The sequence below is a fragment of the Callospermophilus lateralis genome, chromosome 13, assembly GCF_048772815.1.
Source record: "Callospermophilus lateralis isolate mCalLat2 chromosome 13, mCalLat2.hap1, whole genome shotgun sequence".
Classification (NCBI taxonomy): Eukaryota; Metazoa; Chordata; class Mammalia; order Rodentia; family Sciuridae; genus Callospermophilus; species Callospermophilus lateralis.
In genome coordinates, this window is record NC_135317.1 from 30,453,325 (window position 1) to 30,474,044 (window position 20,720).

General features: G+C 38.9%; 1 protein-coding gene across 1 annotated transcript in view; it reads right to left on the reverse strand.

Annotated features, from left to right (window-relative positions):
* Positions 1-1,015: 1,015 nt before the first annotated feature.
* The window catches only part of Gad2 (glutamate decarboxylase 2), a 72,307-nt gene continuing 52,602 nt past the window's right edge, over positions 1,016-20,720 (reverse strand). The window contains exons 12-16 of the mRNA XM_076831616.1: positions 18,727-18,805; positions 13,976-14,125; positions 8,579-8,686; positions 7,991-8,080; positions 1,016-1,189 (exon numbers count right to left, since the gene is read on the reverse strand). Coding sequence (XP_076687731.1) covers positions 1,016-1,189; positions 7,991-8,080; positions 8,579-8,686; positions 13,976-14,125; positions 18,727-18,805 — 601 coding nt within the window. The remainder of the gene's footprint in view (positions 1,190-7,990; positions 8,081-8,578; positions 8,687-13,975; positions 14,126-18,726; positions 18,806-20,720) is intronic.

Consider the following 20,720-nt stretch of genomic DNA (forward strand, 5'->3'; position numbering starts at 1 on the left):
TATTTTTTCTAATTAATCCAAATGACCTCATAAAAGAATACTGTTTGGGAAGATGCCTCAAGAATCAGCACCAACCTTCTGTCCACAATAGGTCCAACTAGATAATAGAGATGCCTACCCTAATTTAATCTCAGATAAAGCTTGACTTGTCATGCTTACAGGGTGGGTCCACTAAGGGAAAACTGGGTGAGAAATTTAAATGGGAATAGAATCTTAATTGCTGATCTGATCAATCAGCTTTATAAACTTGCAATATTCTTTTTTGTTGGCTTTGAAATACTAACTTTAGAGATGTGATAAGCCATAATATGTTCTGAAAGAAGGTCTTATACCCTTTAAGAATTTTGTGGGCCTATGTGTTAAAATAACCTTGCTAAGTGTTTTATTGTGCCTTCATTAAAAGAAAGAGAGAGAAAAAAAATCTGGCTTAGGTTTCATATCTGCCCCTGCAGTTTGTATAACCCATATAAAATAAAAATCTATATGTTACAAAATAGGATTTCTTTTTAATATATATATTTTCCTTTTGTAAAATTATATGTATTTAAATACATTTGAAATGTTGCTATAGGTAAATTAGAAATTTTTCTCTAATACTATGAAAAAGGCAAGAGTTTTTATTGTCAACATACAGTTTATATTTACTTTATCCTTTTTACTGCACCCCCAAAGAACCTTTTAGGATTCAGGGGCAATTTGGCACTATTCAATCCTACTACTCTGACATGAAAATAAAGTTTGATTTGCACACTATATTAAAAGTAAGGGAAGTATTTATAACAATTTTAAGCTTTTCCTTATTGATTAGAACACAGCCGTTTGTCACTAATTATTAGAGAGGTATACTGAACTTAAGAAAGGGTTTTTAAAAGGAGCAATTTTTAAACTGTACTCTACTCTGACACCACAATATAGAAATAGATTTACTTTGGAACAAACTACAAATACATTTACACCGTTTGTGACAACTTAATTGTCTACTTAGAGAATTGAAACAGCTTAGTGAGTTAAGTTATTATAAATCTTGCCCAAGGCGTTCAATTTCTTCAATCAGGAAGTCAATGTCTTGGTGAGTTGCTGCAGGATTTGAGATGACCATGCGGAAGAAATTGACTTTGTCTCCTAAGGGTTGGTAGCTGACCATAGTGGTCCCATACTCCATCATTCTGGCTTTGATCACTGGAGCCACCTGTGGGAGAGACCATATCAGCATGGTGGTTCTTTCCTCTGGGGACAATCCTTTTGCCAAGGAACTCACTAGCAAGAAGCATTTTTATTCTTTAACTCAGCAGAACATATTCGTTCTCTCTTGAAGGAATTGCCTCCAAGTTTTCATGGGATCAGAGCACCTTAACAGTTTAATCCACACAAGATCCTGAAGCCAATAGGAATAATAATAGTAGGTTCTCAGGCACTTGCTACCTTAGTTTTGACTTTCTAGTTAGTGTGTTGGGAGAATGTGAAGGATCTGGTTTGGATCCCAAGGTTGAGTGGTTCAGCAATGTAGAGGAGGTTCCCTGAGCCACTCCCCAGCCAGAAAATATAAAATCATTGGAAATAAAACATAATTCAGAGAATTATTACCAAGAGGTAAGCCTCAGTATCTAGTGATGTATGAAAATAACAGACTTTTGGCAACTTTCTTGAGACCTTAAACTTTTCTAGTTTCTTTTTACTTTCTTTTGGCATTGCCTCCATTTGTAAGATACTTTGAAAGGTAGCCATTAATAGCATGAAGAACTGGCTGGGGTAGAAAACTGAACCCATAAGGACTTTAAGACAGGAGCATATCCCAGGCCAAGATTTTACAGGATTTTTGCCAGGCTGCTCCTAACAGCCTTAGTTCTCTGTGGGTTATAAAATGAAATTATGCTCTTTAGCTTGGCACAAAGACCTTTGTCATCCAGCTCTGAGGGATGATCATCTTCCTCTGCTCACCAAAATGAATCTTCAAGTCTGACAAGACTAATTTTTACAAATATCCCTTGATGTACCACCCATATTTTCATCTTTCCATACTGTCATTCATCTAACTATGTCACGCTTATTCACTTTGCTTAGAATCACTTTCTCTTTCAAGTCACATCCTACATAGGCTGCAGGACTCTGCCATGATCCTACAACAGTTATAAAGCCTTTCCTATCTTCTCTAGTCCATTAGTATCTTTCTTCTAGGTTGTAATTACATGATTCCTACCCAGAGATTCCAACTGCATGCTAATTTTCTATTGACCTGCTACTGATGAGCAAATACATTTTTCCTCTCTACCTCATCTGTAAACTCCTGGAGGGCAGTGCTTTTTAGTACAATGCTGGGTACATGTTGAGGGCTTTCTCAGTTTTAATTGACTATAAAGAGTAGCAATAATAGCAACAACGATCTAGGAAGACACATACATTTAAGGTGATTCCAATTGGATGTATGATCTGTCCACATATATTTACTGTTAGGATTTGTAAATATAATGTCTGATCTTTTAAGTTCATTGCTGCAAATATATAACCAGGAATGGTAGAAGTCAAAGAAGGCTTAGTCTTATTTGAGATATACATGATTAGAAACTTAGCTGAAAATGGTAACCATATCTTATATCATCACACTGGGCTTCACTTTCAATAAAAGATAGATTCAAATGGAATGCCCTTGAGAGTCAACTTATTAGTAATCATCACTTCACAACAATGCTTTTCATCTTCAATGTACTCAATGAACAAAGCCAACAAGGTTCCCATGAGGTTCAACTATGCATTGGTTACCAAAGAAAGACAAGGGAGACAGGCAGAATTCACCCTCATCTTCACACCACATTCTGAAAACAGTTTCCTCATCTAAAAATAAATGTGGATAATGATTCCAGCACGAATATTTTCTGACTCTAGATTAAAGAGTTCTTACATCCCTTCCTGCCTCTTCCTTGTTCCATGGGGATGATATAAAGAAGAAATCTTCTGTTGGATGAATCCTTTCACCTAAAGGGTTAAGGATGTACACAGAGCACTGGGCTCATCCCAAGGAATAAATATTTTTTAAAAAATTTAAATATCTTAAGTCTGGAATTAAGTTCTGAAAGTAGACCTACTAGAATATTCTAGCATAAGGACATGAAATTTGTCACTTTGTGCTGGGGGCATCACAAGTCACTGTGTTCCTGGGAAGAAAAATCTTAAATTAGAAAAGGAATTCCAAATCCACAAGGCTACAGAAATTCAAGGGGAAAAGGTCACATAACCATCTCTCAGTTTTATTTGTACAAGTCTCAATTCATTTTCATGGGCAACCCAAGCAAAAACATATAAGAATAGCAGTGGTTACTAAGGACAATAATCTTTAACCTCTCAGATGAATGTAAATCAAAGGTCAAAAGATTAATGCAACAGATTTTGACATAAAGTGAAATTGAATCCCCTCAATTCCTGAAGCAAGCTGAGTTGGCAGGAATCACAGCTATTTGAAAGCATAACTTTTTATGTTTTTTTTTAAAAAAGACGTAACTTGTTTTTTTGGTTGTTTCCAGAAAATACTGATGAACTCATTTTGGTTGTTTCCAGAAAATACTGATGAACTCAAATTAGTTGGAACATGGAATATCTACCTCATTGCATATTTACGAATTGCAAGTTAAAAAGGAAAATTAGAGTCCTATGGTTCTGATAGAGATTTTTCTTTTATTTCTCATTTTGAAAGTCAGATTCTTTATTTTCTGAAAAAAGAAAGTGAATTGGGAAAGACAAGGGGCTATAGTTTGAAGAATTCACTAAAGACCTAATCTATAAGATTTGGGGGGCTTTAAAAAGAGATATAGGGTGCTTTTGTCTCCATTGTGCCATTAACTTTTTCAATCTTTTAGCAAACAGTAGGCAGGGAACGATTTTTCCTAAGAGGGGGCATCTTCACTATGAAATAGAAGCTATTTCAAGCTATTAAATATATTTTTCACTATGTGTTAGAAGGCCCTTTGGTTTTTAAATCTTAGAAACCTAAGAAATTTATGAAAAATGAGAAAGCAAAATTGTTATGTTCTGAAATGTTAAAATCTCATCAATTAGATCTCCCATTACACTTACATTGAGTTATCTTAAATATGAGGCCAGATTACATCCATAACAATTTATTATTAGATCCGTAGTTGGTTTTTAAAAGCTGACAATTAGTTTAGAACTATAAAAGCTAAAAGAAGAGATGCACATAAAGATCAAGAAAAATTACAATTAAAATAATAAGGGGCTGGGCCTAGTGGCACATGCCTGTAATCCCAGAGACTCTGGAGGCTTAGATAGGATATTGCAAATCAAGACCAGCCTCAGCAGTTCTGCAAGGCCCTAAGCAATTTAGAGAGACCTTGTCTCAAAATTAAAAAAAAAAAAAAAAAAAAAAAAAAAAAAAAGATTGGGGATGTCGTTCAGTGATAAAGTGATCCTGGGTTCAATTCACAGTTAAACAAAAAAAGGCGGGGGTGGGGGGCGGGGGCTTGGGAGTATGACTTAGTGGTAAAACATTTGCCTAGCATTGCAAAGTACTGGATTCAATCCCTAGTATCATCAACAACAAAACAAAACAAAGAATAGAAGAACCAGAATTTGAAAGTGTAGTTCAGTGGTAAAGACTTCCTTAGCCTACTTGAGGCCCTGAGTTCCATCCCTGGTATCTCAAAAAGGAAAATTAAAAATAGACCAACTTTTGGGTTGTAGCTCAGTGGTTGAGCACTTGCCTTGCATGCACTGGGTTTGATCCTCAGCACCACATGAAAAATAAATAAATAAAGATATTTAAAAAAAATAGACCAGATTTTTCATTCTTTTTAAATGAACATTTGCCTGGAGTCTACTTGATGCTCCTTCCCTGTGTCTAAGGTGTGTGTTTGGGAACTCGTCCTGTAGGGCCCCAATCATTCTTGATCTACTCTGCTTGGGTATACGCCACCCGCACCCTCCTGGGCAGCAGGAAACACCCTGACCATGCTCATCTTCACCTCCTCATGAGGATGTGACAATCTGTGATAGTAAGAACCACTTGTCATCTAGCTATCTGTCCCCAAGTCTGTGCATTCTGGGAAAAGGCCTATGGTCCACTATTAGGTTTCCTAAATGCTGTTCCCCTTCTTTATTATGGAATGTGCAAAAGGTGCTTGCTGTAGTCTGAACGTGTCCCCTCAAATTCATATGTTGAAATCTTAACCTCCAAAGTGATGGGATTAGGAGGTGGGGTCTTTGGAAGCCTCTGCCTTCATGAATGGGAAATACCTTATAAATGTGACCCCAGAGAGCTCCTCTGCCCACTTTCTGCCATGTGAGGACACAAATCAGAAAAGGGGTGTCTATGAACCAGAAAGTGGGCCTTCAGCTCGTACAGAATCCACCAGCATCTTGATCTGGGACTTCCCAGCTTCCATAACTGTGAGAAGTAAATTTCTGTTGTTTATACACCCCCCAGTCTATCGTAATCCAAAAAGCGTACCATGGGGCTTTACTCAGCAAATGACTTTTGAGTGTTTTTCATGCTGAAGCCTCATATCAGGCATTTAGACACAAAGAGTACTTCTGTACTTGGCCTTGTGTTGCCTGGAATTGAACTTTGTTCTCTTGTTTCCCACATGCTATACAGAAGACTCCATGTTTCCTCCCATTTGGGATCTATGACAGCTCTAGAAGAAATAAGAGAATGTTTCTTGTCTTCTCTATCTATGACAGCCATAAGCCACAGTTGGGCACTTGTGGCCAGTATGTCTGAAGAGCCAAACTTCTACTTGAATTTAATTTTAACTAAATTAAATTTAAATGCAAATAGATGCACATGTGGGTATTACTATTATACTAGACATTATGGATTGTTTCACCTCAGCTCTCTCCTAAGTGGGTGAGATTTGACTGGTTCCTGTACATTATAATTTAAGGGTTTTATACTTATTAAGGAAGTTTTCTGAAACTCAGAAACATTATCCAAAAAGATGGACAAAAGCTAACCTCCATATTTCATGTGATTCTATTTTCATTTCCAAATCGGAATTCTCTATATTATCGTCATGAAAATTGAGTCACAGCTGAGAGAAAAATCAGAATTCATTTTGCCATCCTCAGAGACTTTCAGATTTGAATGATTAATAGTATAAACACGGTCTACTAATACAGATTGTAATCACCGTCTTCGGGAAGTAATTTCCATTCCTATCACAGATTACATGATAAGCTCAAGTCCGAGAGTCATTTGAAGGGTTGTATTTAAAGGCAGAAGCCTCACTAATTGGACTTTTTTTCTCAGAAAATGAAGAAAAAGAACTTTGGGGTCTGTATTCCTATCTTGCCCCTCCCTCAGCCCAGTGCTAATGAACTGAATGAACAAATGACATCAGCTGAAACCCTCTGTGGAATCTCTATGTGGTTAGTGGGTTTATTAAAGAAACAAAGGGCAACAAGAACGGAAAAGTCTAAGTTTTTAACTAACTTCTAACTAACGAGCTTGTTAAAGAAAATTAGTCATTATTAAGATACTTTACAATATGGAGAAGCAACACCATAAAACTCTAGGCTTTTCTCTCACATGACTGTCAACCCCAGTTGCTTTTGTTGGTGAGTTTTAACCTGTGGCTATTGTCTAGTCTAATGTGACCTCCCTACTCCCTGCCTCCCGCCTCTTGGGCTTGATTTCTTGGGATGAGTCAATTCAATACACTGCAGCCTCTGCCACCTAGATACATGTCCCAGGGATCCAGGCTCTACGTGCTTACTTCCATGTTCCTTAGGTCAGTGATTCTCAGCCTGGCTGCACACGGAATCAACTGGAGAACTTCTAGAACCACTCCCAGCACCATCCAAGAGTAATTGGGTTAAATTCCCAGGGTAAGATCTGGTCATCCTGGATGTAAAGCTTCTGGATGATTCTAACACTCGGGTTAGAAACCCCTACTCTGAACGCTGAAGGACCTCAGCAGCATGTAAATTTCTTCCCCATGAGGAGTTTGATTCTAGGTCCCTTAAGGACAGATGTTTTAAGCTTTTCAGAGGCCTTTAGGATTATAAAAAATTCCATTCTTTACATCTTTCTTTAGATTTCTAAACAAAGTGTTCTGAAAGGTCAATGAGTTGGTGCAGCTCCTTAGAAGTCGGGGAGCAGGCCTGTCTAGCTCCTGGAAGTGACTGGAGGAGGTTCCTTCTTCTATGGTAAATGAAGAAACCCCAAAACTAACAGATGCTCAGAGATGCAAATGCATATGATCATCTCTAGTTCCTATTTTTACAGAGCCACGGGAGATGGGTCCTGCATTCGTCTCCCCAGATGAGCATCGTAAACCATGTTTGCCCAATGTGTAAATGCTGGGGAAAGGTATGAAAAATAATTAAAGATAAAAGGCAGCTTACTGACCAGAGTAGAATCTGAAATTCAAGCTTCAGGCTCTAGAGTCAGACTGTCTTTATGATTTGGGGAAACTTGCTTTTTCTTTCTGTTCTTCAGTTTCTCCATCAGTAAAATGGGTGACAGCAGTACTTCCCCATATCAACCCACACCAGTCTGCTATGAGACTTTAAGTGACTTAATGCCCAAATCAGGTTTGCCTGGGACTAATACATGCACTAAATAGTGGCTGTTATTTTATTTCTGATTATTGTTATTTTCTGGGACAGGCTTAACCTTGGCATCTCCAGAGGGTCAGCAGCAGCTCAGATTTTTAAAGATTCTGGCACCTGAAGTCTCTTTTGTGCTCATAACTGAGTACCGGTTTTGTTTGGAAAAATCAATGAACATCAACAAAGGTTCCTGCTGCTTTCTGAATGCCAGTAAATATTATCACCTAATCGCTTATTTTAGGACATCTGAAACTCTCTTAAAAAACAAGAAACAGATTTGTGAAAAGTCTAGATATATTGGCTCTCTGGGAGCCACAGAATGGGGGGAGATCCTTGCATTAAGGTTGGATTTCTCATAAAGACACACATATGTCATAAGGGCATATGACAGGGCCAATGTGCATACATATCAAAGCAACTCAGCACTTACCTTTGAGAGGCGACTCATTCTCTCTTCATTGTCTTCCAGAGTACGCAAACTGGGAGGTATATACCAGAAGCAGACATTTGTGTGCTGAGGCTACAAAGAGGAGAGTAAAATTCATACGTGGCCCAAACTGGCCATTTTGAAAATTCCACAGGCGGGCTGGGGATGTGGCTCAATTGGTAGTGCGCTCGCCTGGCAAGCACGGGGCTCTGGGTTCGATCCTCAGCACCACATAAAAATAAAATAAAGATGTTGTGTCCACCGAAAACTAAAAAATATTAAAAAGTTCTCTCTCTCAAAAAAAAAAAAAAAAATCCACAGGCATTTCAAATCTGCTTACCTGTCAGCTTCAGAGTACAATTCCTACTTTTAAATCAGTAGTGGTCTTTGGAGTGCCTCACTTTCACATTACATCAGGTTATTTGTGAGTCTGATCTTTATACCAGCCCAGAAGAGCTACCCTGTCATCCCCTACTTCCCCTTTGTAATGATCCCACTTAGCTGGACAGCACGTTATGTATATCAGAAAATATTAGTGATAAGGATTGGAATCCACCAAACTTTGGGGGATTGTGGAACTCTAATACATACCTTTCCATCAAACACCATTTCATATCCTTCTCGGTTTTTTATGATATTGTATAAATACTCTGCCAGCTCCAAACACTTATCAATGTGTGCTTCAAATCCAGTAGTCCCCTAAGGATGACAAGAACAAAGCCCATTAGGCAGGCTGAGGATGTCAGGACAGCTTTTAAGCAGAGATGTGGGACAGAAGTGAGCCCTCTGGAAACTGATGGGATTCTCAGTGCTGTTCTGGTAACTTTCTTTACACAAAACTATTTCTAGAGGCTTTTTTTTTTTTTTCAATTATTTCCCCTTTAATGCTGTCCCCATCAGGTGTTTTTGTTCCCTTTCATTAGTGTTCTCCACAGCTGACTCCTTTTCTTCCTAAGCCTCCATTTCCCAGGCAATTATTTTGATTACTCGAGGGGAAAATTTGCCTTGCAGTTCATAGAAGTAATCATGGAAGCCATTAATAACAGAAGGGCTGGGCTGGTTCCTTCCTGCAGATAAGAAGCATCATCAGAGAACCCCCTGCCCCCGCCACCCGCCACCAGGATGCCTGCTGAGGCCCCACCACCACCATGTAAATTTTCTATTCCCAGGTCCCATATTTGATCACTAATGTATCCTCATTATAGAACAAATGGGGTAGGCACTCACTGAATGTAAGTTGAACAAATGAATGAATGAATCTTAGGGTGCATGCAGATGCTTTGTGAGCCTGTCATTCTGCCAAGCTCCTTAGAGAGCTCCTTTGTTGGTAGATAAATGACTTGCATGTCTGTGGTGGGCGAATAGTGATTGATACGGAGGTCTTTTCGTTTTCAGCTCTGGAAGCCTTGGATCTGGACTTATGTAAGACAACATGAGCACCTAGGATAGGGGTGGTTTGATGTCAGGACACAGGAGGGAATTACTTTTCAAAATGCTTCTCCTCTGATCTCCTTCAGCAGTTCCTAAATGCTAATAGAAAGCTTAGAAAAACAGCTAGTGCTCATCCTGGGAGCATTTAGAACTGGCCTATCAGGAATTAAGCCAACATGGAAACTCCAGGGAGTAATTGTAATGGAGATAAGATGGACTGACTTTCCTGTTCACATGTGGTTTCCTAAAATGGGGACCCAGCGTAGCCCTGGGTTGCAAAATCCAAAGCATGTTTAAGAACAAACTTCACTGAAGGAATCTAATGGTTTCAGTAATCTTTGAAGATTGCTCTCCCAAGCTGATTGGCTAAAGATATCTGTCTGTTCTGATGACCTCTAAGAAGGGCTTGGACTGATACCCAAATACTCAGGTCAGCACCTGTACCATGAGCTCCATAGGCCTGTGGGTACTAATGAAATTAGATTGGTTTAGCTTAGCCTGACAGCTTGGGTCCACTTGGAATGAACTCTGACTCTGTAGGAACTTACAGAAAGAGTGACCTAAGTACCAAGGTCCGATTTCTCCTAAAGACGTATGTCATTAAATGACACTTTTGAAATAGCTACAGAATCTCTTGTGGCCATTTCCATTTTGCTGCTGCCACCCTCGTTCAGGCCCCTTTGCTTTTCGTCCTAGCTCCCTAAACACTCTTCAGTCAATTTGGACTCTCTACTACTCTCAGAATATGCACTTGAAGTCCATATTTGCCCTTCTTGGAGTATTCTCTCAGCTCTTTTGCTTGAAATCCTATTTATTCTATCTATTCTGTTCAAATCCTAACTCAGAGGTTGTCTCTTGATATAGCTTTCTTGGTTCTTAAACTAGGAAGGAGCTCTCCATTCTTTAAATCCTTTATTTGTGTTTCTTTTATGACCAGTTGTATTGTGTTTTGTATGAAGATATCTCTGCACTAATCTGATCCTGCCTGGAAAATAATAACCTCCTTATCTCATCCCACACAGCCCCAGGCATAAAATCAGATACTCAATAGCTACTTATTAAAATTAATTAATATTTTATTAGAGATAAAGAGAAATTTCAGTTACTTGGCAAAGAATGCCAGACAAATAATCTCCCTTTAAATAATTTTCCCTCAGCCATTTTCCAGTCCCTTTGTTATACACATTTTCAATTAGAGAGTCTGATCATGAGAAACCATAAGGAAACCTGCCAATTTGCATAATCACATACAAACTGCCCTCTGCAGTTACATATTAAGTCATCCTTGCATACGTTAAAAAAAATGGTGGGTAAATTTTTCGGTAGGTTTATTTATTTATGTATGTATTTATTTATGCCTGCCACCAAGTGTTAACCACTGAGGAAAATAATCATAAGGCCTAGGATTCTGTAATAAAATGCAGATGAAATAAAAACCCTACTCAATAGAAGAGGTTTACGTGGATTTTTATCATGGTGAACACTTCCTTGACATTCCACATCAGGAGGCTCATTTTTTTTTTGCATAAATTTACTAATGAACTTATCTTGAACTTAATTTGAAGGCTGTCATCAGTGCACTTAGCTTTCTTGATCATGAACAGATTAGTTTGAAGAAGAGTAGTTTTTTTTAACTTAGGTTACTATTTTTCATGCAGTTTATCTCATTAAAGAGAAGATGTAGATTAATTTGAGCATCATAGTCTTCAGGCACATCTAATAACAGAGGACTTAATACTGACTTAATGCTCTACTCTTTCTCCTTCTCTGTATTCTTTTCCAGATTATTTCCTCATTCCTGTGGGAATACAAACTAGACCCTCAGAGCCAACTCTTCCATGGGTTTTCTTCCAGGGAGAAGACTGCTCCTCCCAAGGATGGCATGAGTAAGGGAGCTTTTGATGGGATAATTATCCTGACTTCTGGTTTAGGGTGTAGGATTGAGCCTATTACTTTCATAATTTTCATCACCTCATTTTGTAAAAAAAAAAAATGCATCTTTTAGGTTGAAAATCAAATGCAAGTTTTTGCCATTTAGATGTCTAGATATTTGAAGTTCTGCATAAGCAATTAAAAGCATCTGTACTCATACGAAAAGCAGCTTCTGTGATTTTTCTTTTTTTGCCCCCTCTCTGGGGGCCTTCATTTCTGCACTTTAAAAACTGACTCCCCTGCCTTCATTTCGGGCCTCACCTCCTCCTACTGTTTGATACACATCTGATGTCCTCCAAGTTATTTCTCTGAGAAACAACCAGCTGCCCCATGCTGGAGAGGAGGCTTCAGATGGAAAAGGAGCAGCAGGAACTGATGAACCGTGAGAAGAACAATTTTGTGTAAATATAGCTAATGATCATCTTAATACAAACACCACAGGAAAAACAGAGAAAAAGGATGATGCTCAAAATAAGAAGGATCTTGCTCACTGCTTAGAGACCAAGTTTTCCTCAGCTTGCTCCCTGACATGTACAATCATCACTCTGCTGTTCTTTCACTGAAATAAAAATCTGCTCATTTTGAAGCCGATTGAGAATACACCAACAATCTATACCCTTGATTTTTTTCCCCAGAGGAAAGCATTATGTACAACAGAATGAGCCTCGAGTTGGGTAGAAGAGACCAGTTACACATCCTCATCAGGTTCTCAACTTTCAAAAGGGGAAAGAAGTCCCTGCCCAGTGCAAGGGACTGGAACCCATTACATTACCTGTATCAGGCATCACAGAAAAGTGAGTCTATATGACTGCCCGATATTTAGGAATACTTGGGGAAATCTGTCTGGGGTAAATACTATAATAGAAATTTGCCTGAAGGGTATGCAGTCTAGTTATATCTGGTATCTACGAGTTATTTCTGTATTAAAAAAGACTGTGCCAGGTGCGGTAGTGCACACCTGTAATCCCAGCGGCTTGACTGAGTTCAAAGCCAGCCTCAGCATCTTAGGCCCTAAGCAACTCAGCAAGACCCTGGCTTTTTTTTAATTTTTAATTTTTTTGGATACCAGGGTTTGAATTCATGGGCACTTGACCACTGAGCCACATCCCCAGCCTGTTTTGTATTTTATTTAGAGACAGGGTCTCTCTGAGTTGCATAGTGCCTTGCTTTTGCTGAGGCTGGCTTTGAACTTGCAATTCTCCTGCCTCAGCCTCCCAAGCCACTGGGATTACAGGCAAGCACCACGGCACTCAGCAAGACCCTGTCTCTAAATAAAATTAAGTGTAAAAAGGGCTGAGGATGTGGCTCAGAGGTTAAGTGCCCTTGGGTTCAATCCCCGGTACAACAACAACAACAACAACAAAAAAAAAAAAAAAAAAAAAAAAAAAAAAGACACTCTACTTAAACTGCCTATTTTGTCCAGAAGAGATTTAAAGAAGATTCTGTTAAATACTTGTGTTTTGCATTGTTTCTCTTCCAAGTCCCCTCCTTTTCTTGTCAGCCATCCCACTCCTCTCTGAACTGCTTTAAAGCATCTATGTTTACTAGGAAAATTTCCACGAACTATAGTCTATGGAATTCGTTGCTGGGGACATGGCTCCTATCCCCGTACACTTTGCACAGGGAGCCAGGCCCTGGTTTTATGTTTGTTTACCTCACTCCTGCTGACCAAATTATTAGCTGGTTCCTAAGAGACTAAATCTGTTACCTCTGTATGCTGGCTATTGACAAAGCTTAGAGCCAGATACAGTGGTCTCTTTAGCAAGCATGCAGGACCTCAGGGCATACCAGCTTCCTTTCATTTTCCCCTTTCTCATTTCCTTCATCAGATTTTCCTGGAATAGTCCTTTTGAAGTTGAATGTTTATACTATATAGACGGCTATGGCCATTGCCTGGAGATAAATGAAATCTGGTGGAAATCACTGATTTGTGACCTGTAAGGTGAGAATCTTGTCAAAATTAAAAGTGAAATCTTTGCCCTTTTCAGCCTGCTTTCATTTACTATAAATCTATTCTCTTGGAAGGCAATAGTGAGGTCCAGCCAGTTCTGTACACCATTAGTTACAGAGTTTATCTTATAGGGAGAGGAGAGACCACTTACAGGTGAACTCTGAGCTAAACAGAACCCATACAGAAGGAGGTAGTTAGGTACTTCTGGAGCTTTAAAAAGAGCCCTGTCATTAGAGGTTATGCTTTGAAATGTCAAAAACAAGTTATCCTGGTAGAACAACCCTTTTTTATTTTCCAAACATATACTTTCAGAATGCATTCAACTACCCAGATGATCTACCAGTGGGTACAAACCAAGAGTAGGTGATAAAATAAATCCAAGAAAAATGATGATGACAATAAGAAGAAACATCTCTCAAAAATCAAGATGTTCTGCCATGTGCATCAAAATTGATTTGTTTTCTAGATGAGTGTGTGCATTAAAATAATTGGGCCGAAAAGGAAACAAGCAATGGATTTGATTATACTCTTGCCCATATAGAATATTGTAGATATAGGATTAAAGAAACTCTATCTTGAGTGAGTGATTTTCAGTTTGATAATCAGTTCCTTAGCACAGATAAAGTCCCCCCGCCAACCTCTGGTTGACATTCAGCTGGTCTGCACCCACTCACCTTTGCTCTCCACATTAGCCATAATTTAAAAACGTCAACATGGCGTCCACACTGCAAGGCCTTGTCTCCAGTGTCATAGGACAGGTCGTAGTGTTTATCTTGCTGGAAGAGGTAGGAGGCATGCATCTGGTTGCAACTCTGCATCAATCCCTAAAAGAAAAAAAGAGGAGGTTTAGGAAACGCTACTAATTATCCATTAGCTTTACACTGTGGTAGGAATTATTAAAGAGAAAAGTAAACAAAAGGGATGTTGTAGGTCTTGTGAAAGGAAAACAGTAAGAATAAGAAAGAGAGAGATTAAGAAAAGATGGGGCCAACTTCTGAACAGGATTGTCCAGGCAGGCTTCTGTCATAGGTTAACTCTGAGATAAATTGCTCAGGGTTGAACGTTACCAAAATTAACAAGGATATACTTCTATTTCTACTCTTCCTTTTAAGAGAAGGCATTTTTATAGAAAGGAAGGAAGGAAGGAAGGAAGGAAGGAAGGAAGGAAGGAAGGAATGAAGGAAGGAAGGAAGGGAGGGAGGGAGGGAGGGAGGAAGGAAGGAAGGAAGAACAGTCAGTACAATGCTCATTCTTTGGGAAAACATTCTGATGTTCTGAATAATTCATTATAATTAGAATATTTTTGTAAATTATCTGATTCTGTAAAATACCGTTAGTGTGGTCTTTATAGCACTTCCATCTATATCTAGTTCAAGGATTTTATCATATAGCTCAAATTGTCTTTGAAAACCATAAGGTTTCATTGCTGTTATTGTATGTGCCAAAATCTCAAAAAGCAAAGACATTGCAGTTCTGAGATGAATTTAAGTAACCAATCTTTCCCACGTCATGTTCCATCTCAGTGGTCAGGGTTCTTTGCTTGTGGAAGTTGCAAAGAAAATTTCATTGTCCGTGACCATGAATTTGCCCGGGCACCGTGGCTCTGCCACAGAAATGAGTGACAAAGTGATCAAACATTCCCAAGAACAGTGCATGAATCATGCTTTCTGACTAAAATAGCATTGCCAGTCTCCTCCCTGGAAACCCCACCACGTTTCAATTTGTCACGAACTACTGGAAGCCTGTGACTCTTGTTTTCTACCGTGTAATTGTGATTTTATAAAAGCTTTGGCATTTGGATTTTGCTTCTCGTGTGACTCATGACAAGGGAAGAAAAGACTACAGTGTGATCACTGAGTTGAAGTTAGAAATGGGAACTCATTTTTAAAAATATCCTAACTAGGAAACTGTGAAATGCAACCAAAAGTTCAACCAGGTTTTGAAAGACAGAGTGCCCCAGTGGTAGAAAAGAGAACTGGACTTTACCTGGTACTTCCTATTCATGGAATCCACCAAGTTACTTTGTGAATAAGGAAAATTAAATATGATGTATTTGTATTGGATCAGTAGAAAGACATTGAATTCACAAAAGAAAATTCACTTGGAGACAAATAAGACGTGAAAATTACAATATGTGCTTCCATTTTGATTCATTCACAGAAACTTTGTATGGTTCTTTCTCTGGCCATGTAAACTCACAGATAGATGCCGTTGAAACTAAGGGGGACCATCTCAGAGAGTGTGGAAGGGTGGATGGATCAGACCAGCTCCTCCCAAGATGGATAGAGCAGACCAAGATCCATCCAAGAAAAAAACGACTCAAAGCGCTTAACTCTAAATGCTGGGCCACACCAGTCTCACTCTATGCAAAAGAACAAAGAAAGGTGATGGCAATATCCATGCATAAGTCTCTGGTGAGCAAGCTACCTGGTTCTGGGCCACGAAAAAGCTATCAACCATCATTTTGTACAGTTGCTATACAAAATGGAGTTCTCTAACTCAAATAAATTTAGGAAACTCTGCATCATAAATCTCTTTTCCAGACACTGTGTGAAAGGCTTCAATAACTCCAGAAATATTCAAACTTGTTTTAAACTCTAATTCAAAATACCTCCATCTTTTTTAAGCAGAGATCTCTATAACCACAGAAAAATTATTGCCATCTTATAAGATGCTATTATTTCTTGGACCCAAGGGAAAAAAAATAAACTGTTTATGAGAGTATTATAAACTCCTGGATTTGGAAGGGAGTTTAGAGCTCATTTAATCTATTTCTATCCAGTTAAGGAATCCTACCTATTGTGTTACTCACATGTGGTTGTCCAATCCGTATTCATTCATCTCTCCTGATGATTAGTTTATTCCTACTATCAAAAAGCTTACTTTAAAAAAAGTATTGCTTTTATCAACCCCAAGTCAAACTTAAAATCCACTGTGTATTCTGATTTTTGCCACCAAATTTGTGCCACCCAGTGTTATTAACCCACCCTCCTTCACAAATCCTTGGGAAAACAAAGCAAAATGAATCTCTTTCACTTGAGAGTCCTTTAAACTGTGAAAGTGCCTCTCCTCTTCTAAGCCCTTTACGTTTGTTTTCTTTTTCTTCTCCCTAGGTTAAATCTTTGAGCCATTCCCTTTGCATGTTTATCAATGGTTCCTCTATGTTGGAATTCTTGCTTGATGAGGTCCCATATAAGACTTGGCACAGAGCTAAGCAAAGCACTGCAAGCCCTGCTTTAATCAGAGGGCATGGGACCCTACCACATCTCTCTGCTGAAAGTTGACTTCTTTTATCTCATTCATAGTCATTTGAGGGCTGGGCATAGAGCTCAGTTGGTAGAGTGCTTGCCTTGTATACACAAGGCCCTGGGTTAAATCCCCAGCATCACACACACACAAAAGCCATAGTTATTTGGATAATTTCGTTTTTATTATTATTCCTGGTTGATCCTGCAGAGTACAACCTAAAGTCCTACATCTTTACACAAGTCCAACAATTTAGCTATGTGTGAGACAAGCCTGCTATGTCCAGTCAAAATAACCACCCCATCCTTGGACCTAAGGGCAGAGCTTTGCAATGATTCCCATGAGCAACTTCCCTTTCTTAAGTGTGGCTTGCAGGACTAGTCCGTAAAACTTATCTTGTATTCTGATTCTGTCACTACACATATCTCCTCTCTCTTCCAGCTTCTTCTCATCTGAAACTAAAATAAACTTCTGTGTTTTACTCTAACCATCAATGAATATTTTGAATGGAAGAGGGTTAGATGCCAAGCCATGAGTCTCTCCTGGAGAACAAATATTAAATTACCCATCAGCAGGTCTTTCCCATGCAGTCATCTAATCACTTCCAAATCTGCCTGTTTTCAGTTGGCTGACATTGCACTTTGGTTCTATGGTTATAGATCTATAGGAGCCACTGTCAAACATCTGTCTGAAATATAAGTAACAAAAACTTGTTTTTCTGTTCAGGTAATATGGAATATGCATGAGCTAGAATCAACGAGAATATATCAAACTGGATATTTACTTGATGAAAAACCAGTTTGAAAAGTTTTTTTCAATGCATTCATCTTGTTTTGGAAGGGCAGTCAGTCTTCAATCCTGTGTCAAAATTTTAATTTATTTGATGCAGACAGAAGGCACGTTGCTGAAATTTGCAGTTGCCAAGAGGAGGTATTAAGAACCATAGAAATAATATGCTTTGTCCTAGCAATTCCACTCTGAGGAATCTACTTTAAGAAAATAATCAGGAATGTGATCAAAAATACATGTTTAAAGATTTTATCATATCATTATGTCTCATGAAATAGGATATTTTGAGGCCATGAAAAATCACATTATGGAATATCATGTTTATAATATGATATTAAGTATAAAAAAGAAAAACGTAATATGATGTAGATGATAGCAATGTTACTTAAGATATGTATTTATTATAAATACATATATAAACATATGATACATATATTCCTAGAAAATTGTAGGAGAAAATAATTTAAGACAGTAAATATCTCCAAATGACAGAATTTTGGCCAACTCTAAATTCATCTATATTTTCTGTCCTGCCCAAATTTTCTTAAATAATTATAAATTGAGTTTATAATAGAAAAACAAAATATCTTTAAGTATATATAATGTAATATAATATAATATAATATTTTAAGTAAGTAAAAATAAATAAATACTTAAAAGTAAAAATAAATACTTAAAAGTCCCTTCAATGTGAGGTTGCCTTATTGATTCTAACAAGATAAAAATTCTTTATTTGATGGGTCTTATCAACAAAATAAGCATAGGAGTGAGCTGTGGCTTCTGCCTCCTTTCTCCCTCATAGGAGGGAGACACAGAGGCACAGTAAGTATCTACTCAGTGACCTTAGACTTTATTCACAGAAGAATCTTCAATAAAAATGGCCTTTGCTTATTCTCTCCTTTGCTGATTAATACATATATACATATGCAGATGCTCTACATTCTGATTGTGGCATTAAATATTCAATCCAATAAAATAGAATTATTAGATATATAATACATTAATCCTATATCATGCATATTTTTCCTTATGGTAAAAACTATAATTTTTCTTTTTTTCTTTTGGTAAAAAATTGCTTCTCATATTTTAGAAGAAAACTGAAAATTTAATTTTCTAAGGGAGTAGCATGGAGAGTCTCTGGGTTAGGGGCACCAAGTGTGGCTGAGGAAAGGAGGCTTACACTGAAAGCATGGAGATTAGCCTGAAGGTTTGGGTCTCCTGACACCTGCTGCCCACCCTCCCGACAGCAGTTTGGAGGGGTGCTTTCTGGAGAGTGTGAGCCACGCAGCAAGGAAGACCTAAAGATCCTGATGTTTCCAGAGAAAGTCCTCTTGGCAAAGACGGCCAAACCCCACCCAAGGGCTAGGACACAGAATCAGGGAAGACCTACCTCTTCTCTAACCAGGAAGGCGGAGCACTGCAGAGGGACTCCCATCATCTTGTGTGGATTCCATGTCACAGAGTTGGCCCTAAGACAAACACATTAGGTAAGCAGGTGGCACCCGAGTCAGGCGCAGATTGCTGAGGCTCTGCACAGGGGCCGCCAGCTTCAGTGTGCTGGCACCGCCTCTGCCACTCCAGGATGACACCATGGTCACAAAACTGAGATGCACTCCTAACTGTACGAGTGTTCTGTCCAAGGACATGGCAGGTGAGGGCATGGTTCTCCGTGTGTCTCCTCTCCCAAGCCCCAGGCAAACCTGAGTTCTGCCTCCAACGTGGTCTCAGCCTCACAGAGACCAGGGTCACAGAGCTCAGGGTCCTGCCCTTGGTCACTGGTGATCAGTACCTTGTGTACCTCCACTGCTGCTGTGCTGACACTGTGGCCATGGCCTGCAGCTCAGAGGGGACACTCCTTCCACTGCACAATATACCTGTTTCCTGGACCTAGTTTCTCCTTCTTATTTGGTCAATGACCAGACTTCTCAAAGGTGTCCTTTTGTAGGACCTTCTGCCTTGTCCCCTGCATCCATATCTTTTTTAACCCAGAGCTGTCTTTCCAGCCCCCAGGTGAGGGGTGCTATGGCTCCCATCCCACAGACTTTTTTTTTAAATTAATTTTTATTGTTGGTTGTTCAAAACATTACATAGTTCTTGATATATCATATTTCACACTTTGATTCAAGTGGGATATGAACTCCCATCTTTACCCCGTATACAGATTGCAGAATCACATCAATTACACATCCATTGATTTACATATTGCCATACTAGTGTCTGTTGTATTCTGCTGCCTTTCCTATCCTCTACTATCCCCCCTCCCCCCTCCCCTCCCCTCTTCTCTCTCTACCCCCTCTACTGTAATTCATTTCTCCCCCTTATATTTTCTTTCCCTTTCCCCTCACTTCCTCTTGTATGTAATTTTGTATACCCCTGAGGGTCTCCTTCCATTTTCATGCAATTTCCCTTCTCTCTCCCTTTCCCTCCCACCTCTCATCCCTGTTTAATGTTAATCTTCTTCTCATGCTCTTCATCCCTACTCTGTTCTTAGTTACTCTCCTTATATCAAAGAAGACATTTGGCATTTGTTTTTAAGGGGTTGACTAGCTTCACTTAGCATAATCTGCTCTAATGCCATCCATTTCCCTGCAAATTCTATGATTTTGTCATTTTTTAATGCAGAGTAATACTCCATTGTGTATAAATGCCACATTTTTTTATCCATTCGTCTATTGAAGGGCATCTAGGTTGGTTCCACAGTCTTGCTATTGTGAATTGTGCTGCTATGAATATGGATGTAGCAGTGTCCCTGTAGTATGCTCTTTTTAGGTCTTTAGGGAATAGACCAAGAAGGGGAATAGCTGGGTCAAATGGTGGTTCCATTCCCAGCTTTCCAAGAAATCTCCATACTGCTTTCCAAATTGGCCGCACCAATTTGCAGTCCCACCAGCAATGTACAAGTGAACCCTTTTCCCCACATCCTCGCCAGCACTTGTTGTTGTTTGACTTCCTAATGGCTGCCAATCTTACTGGAGTGAGATGGTATCTTAGGGTGGTTTTGATTTGCATTTCTCTGACTGCTAGAGATGGTGAGCATTTTTTCATGTACTTGTTGATTGATTGTATGTTCTCCTCTGAGAAATGTCTGTTCAGGTCCCTGGCTCATTTGTTGATTGGGTTATTTGTTATCTTATTGTCTAATTTTTTTAGTTCTTTGTATATTCTGGATATTAGGGCTCTGTCTGAGGTGTGAGAAGTAAAGATTTGTTCCCAGGATGTAGGCTCCCTATTTACCTCTCTTATTGTTTCTTTTGTTGAGAAAAAACTTTTTAGTTTGAGTAAGTCCCATTTGTTGATTCTAGTTATTAACTCTTGTGCTATGGGTGTCCTATTGAGGAATTTGGAGCCCGACCCCACAGTATGTAGATCGTAGCCAACTTTTTC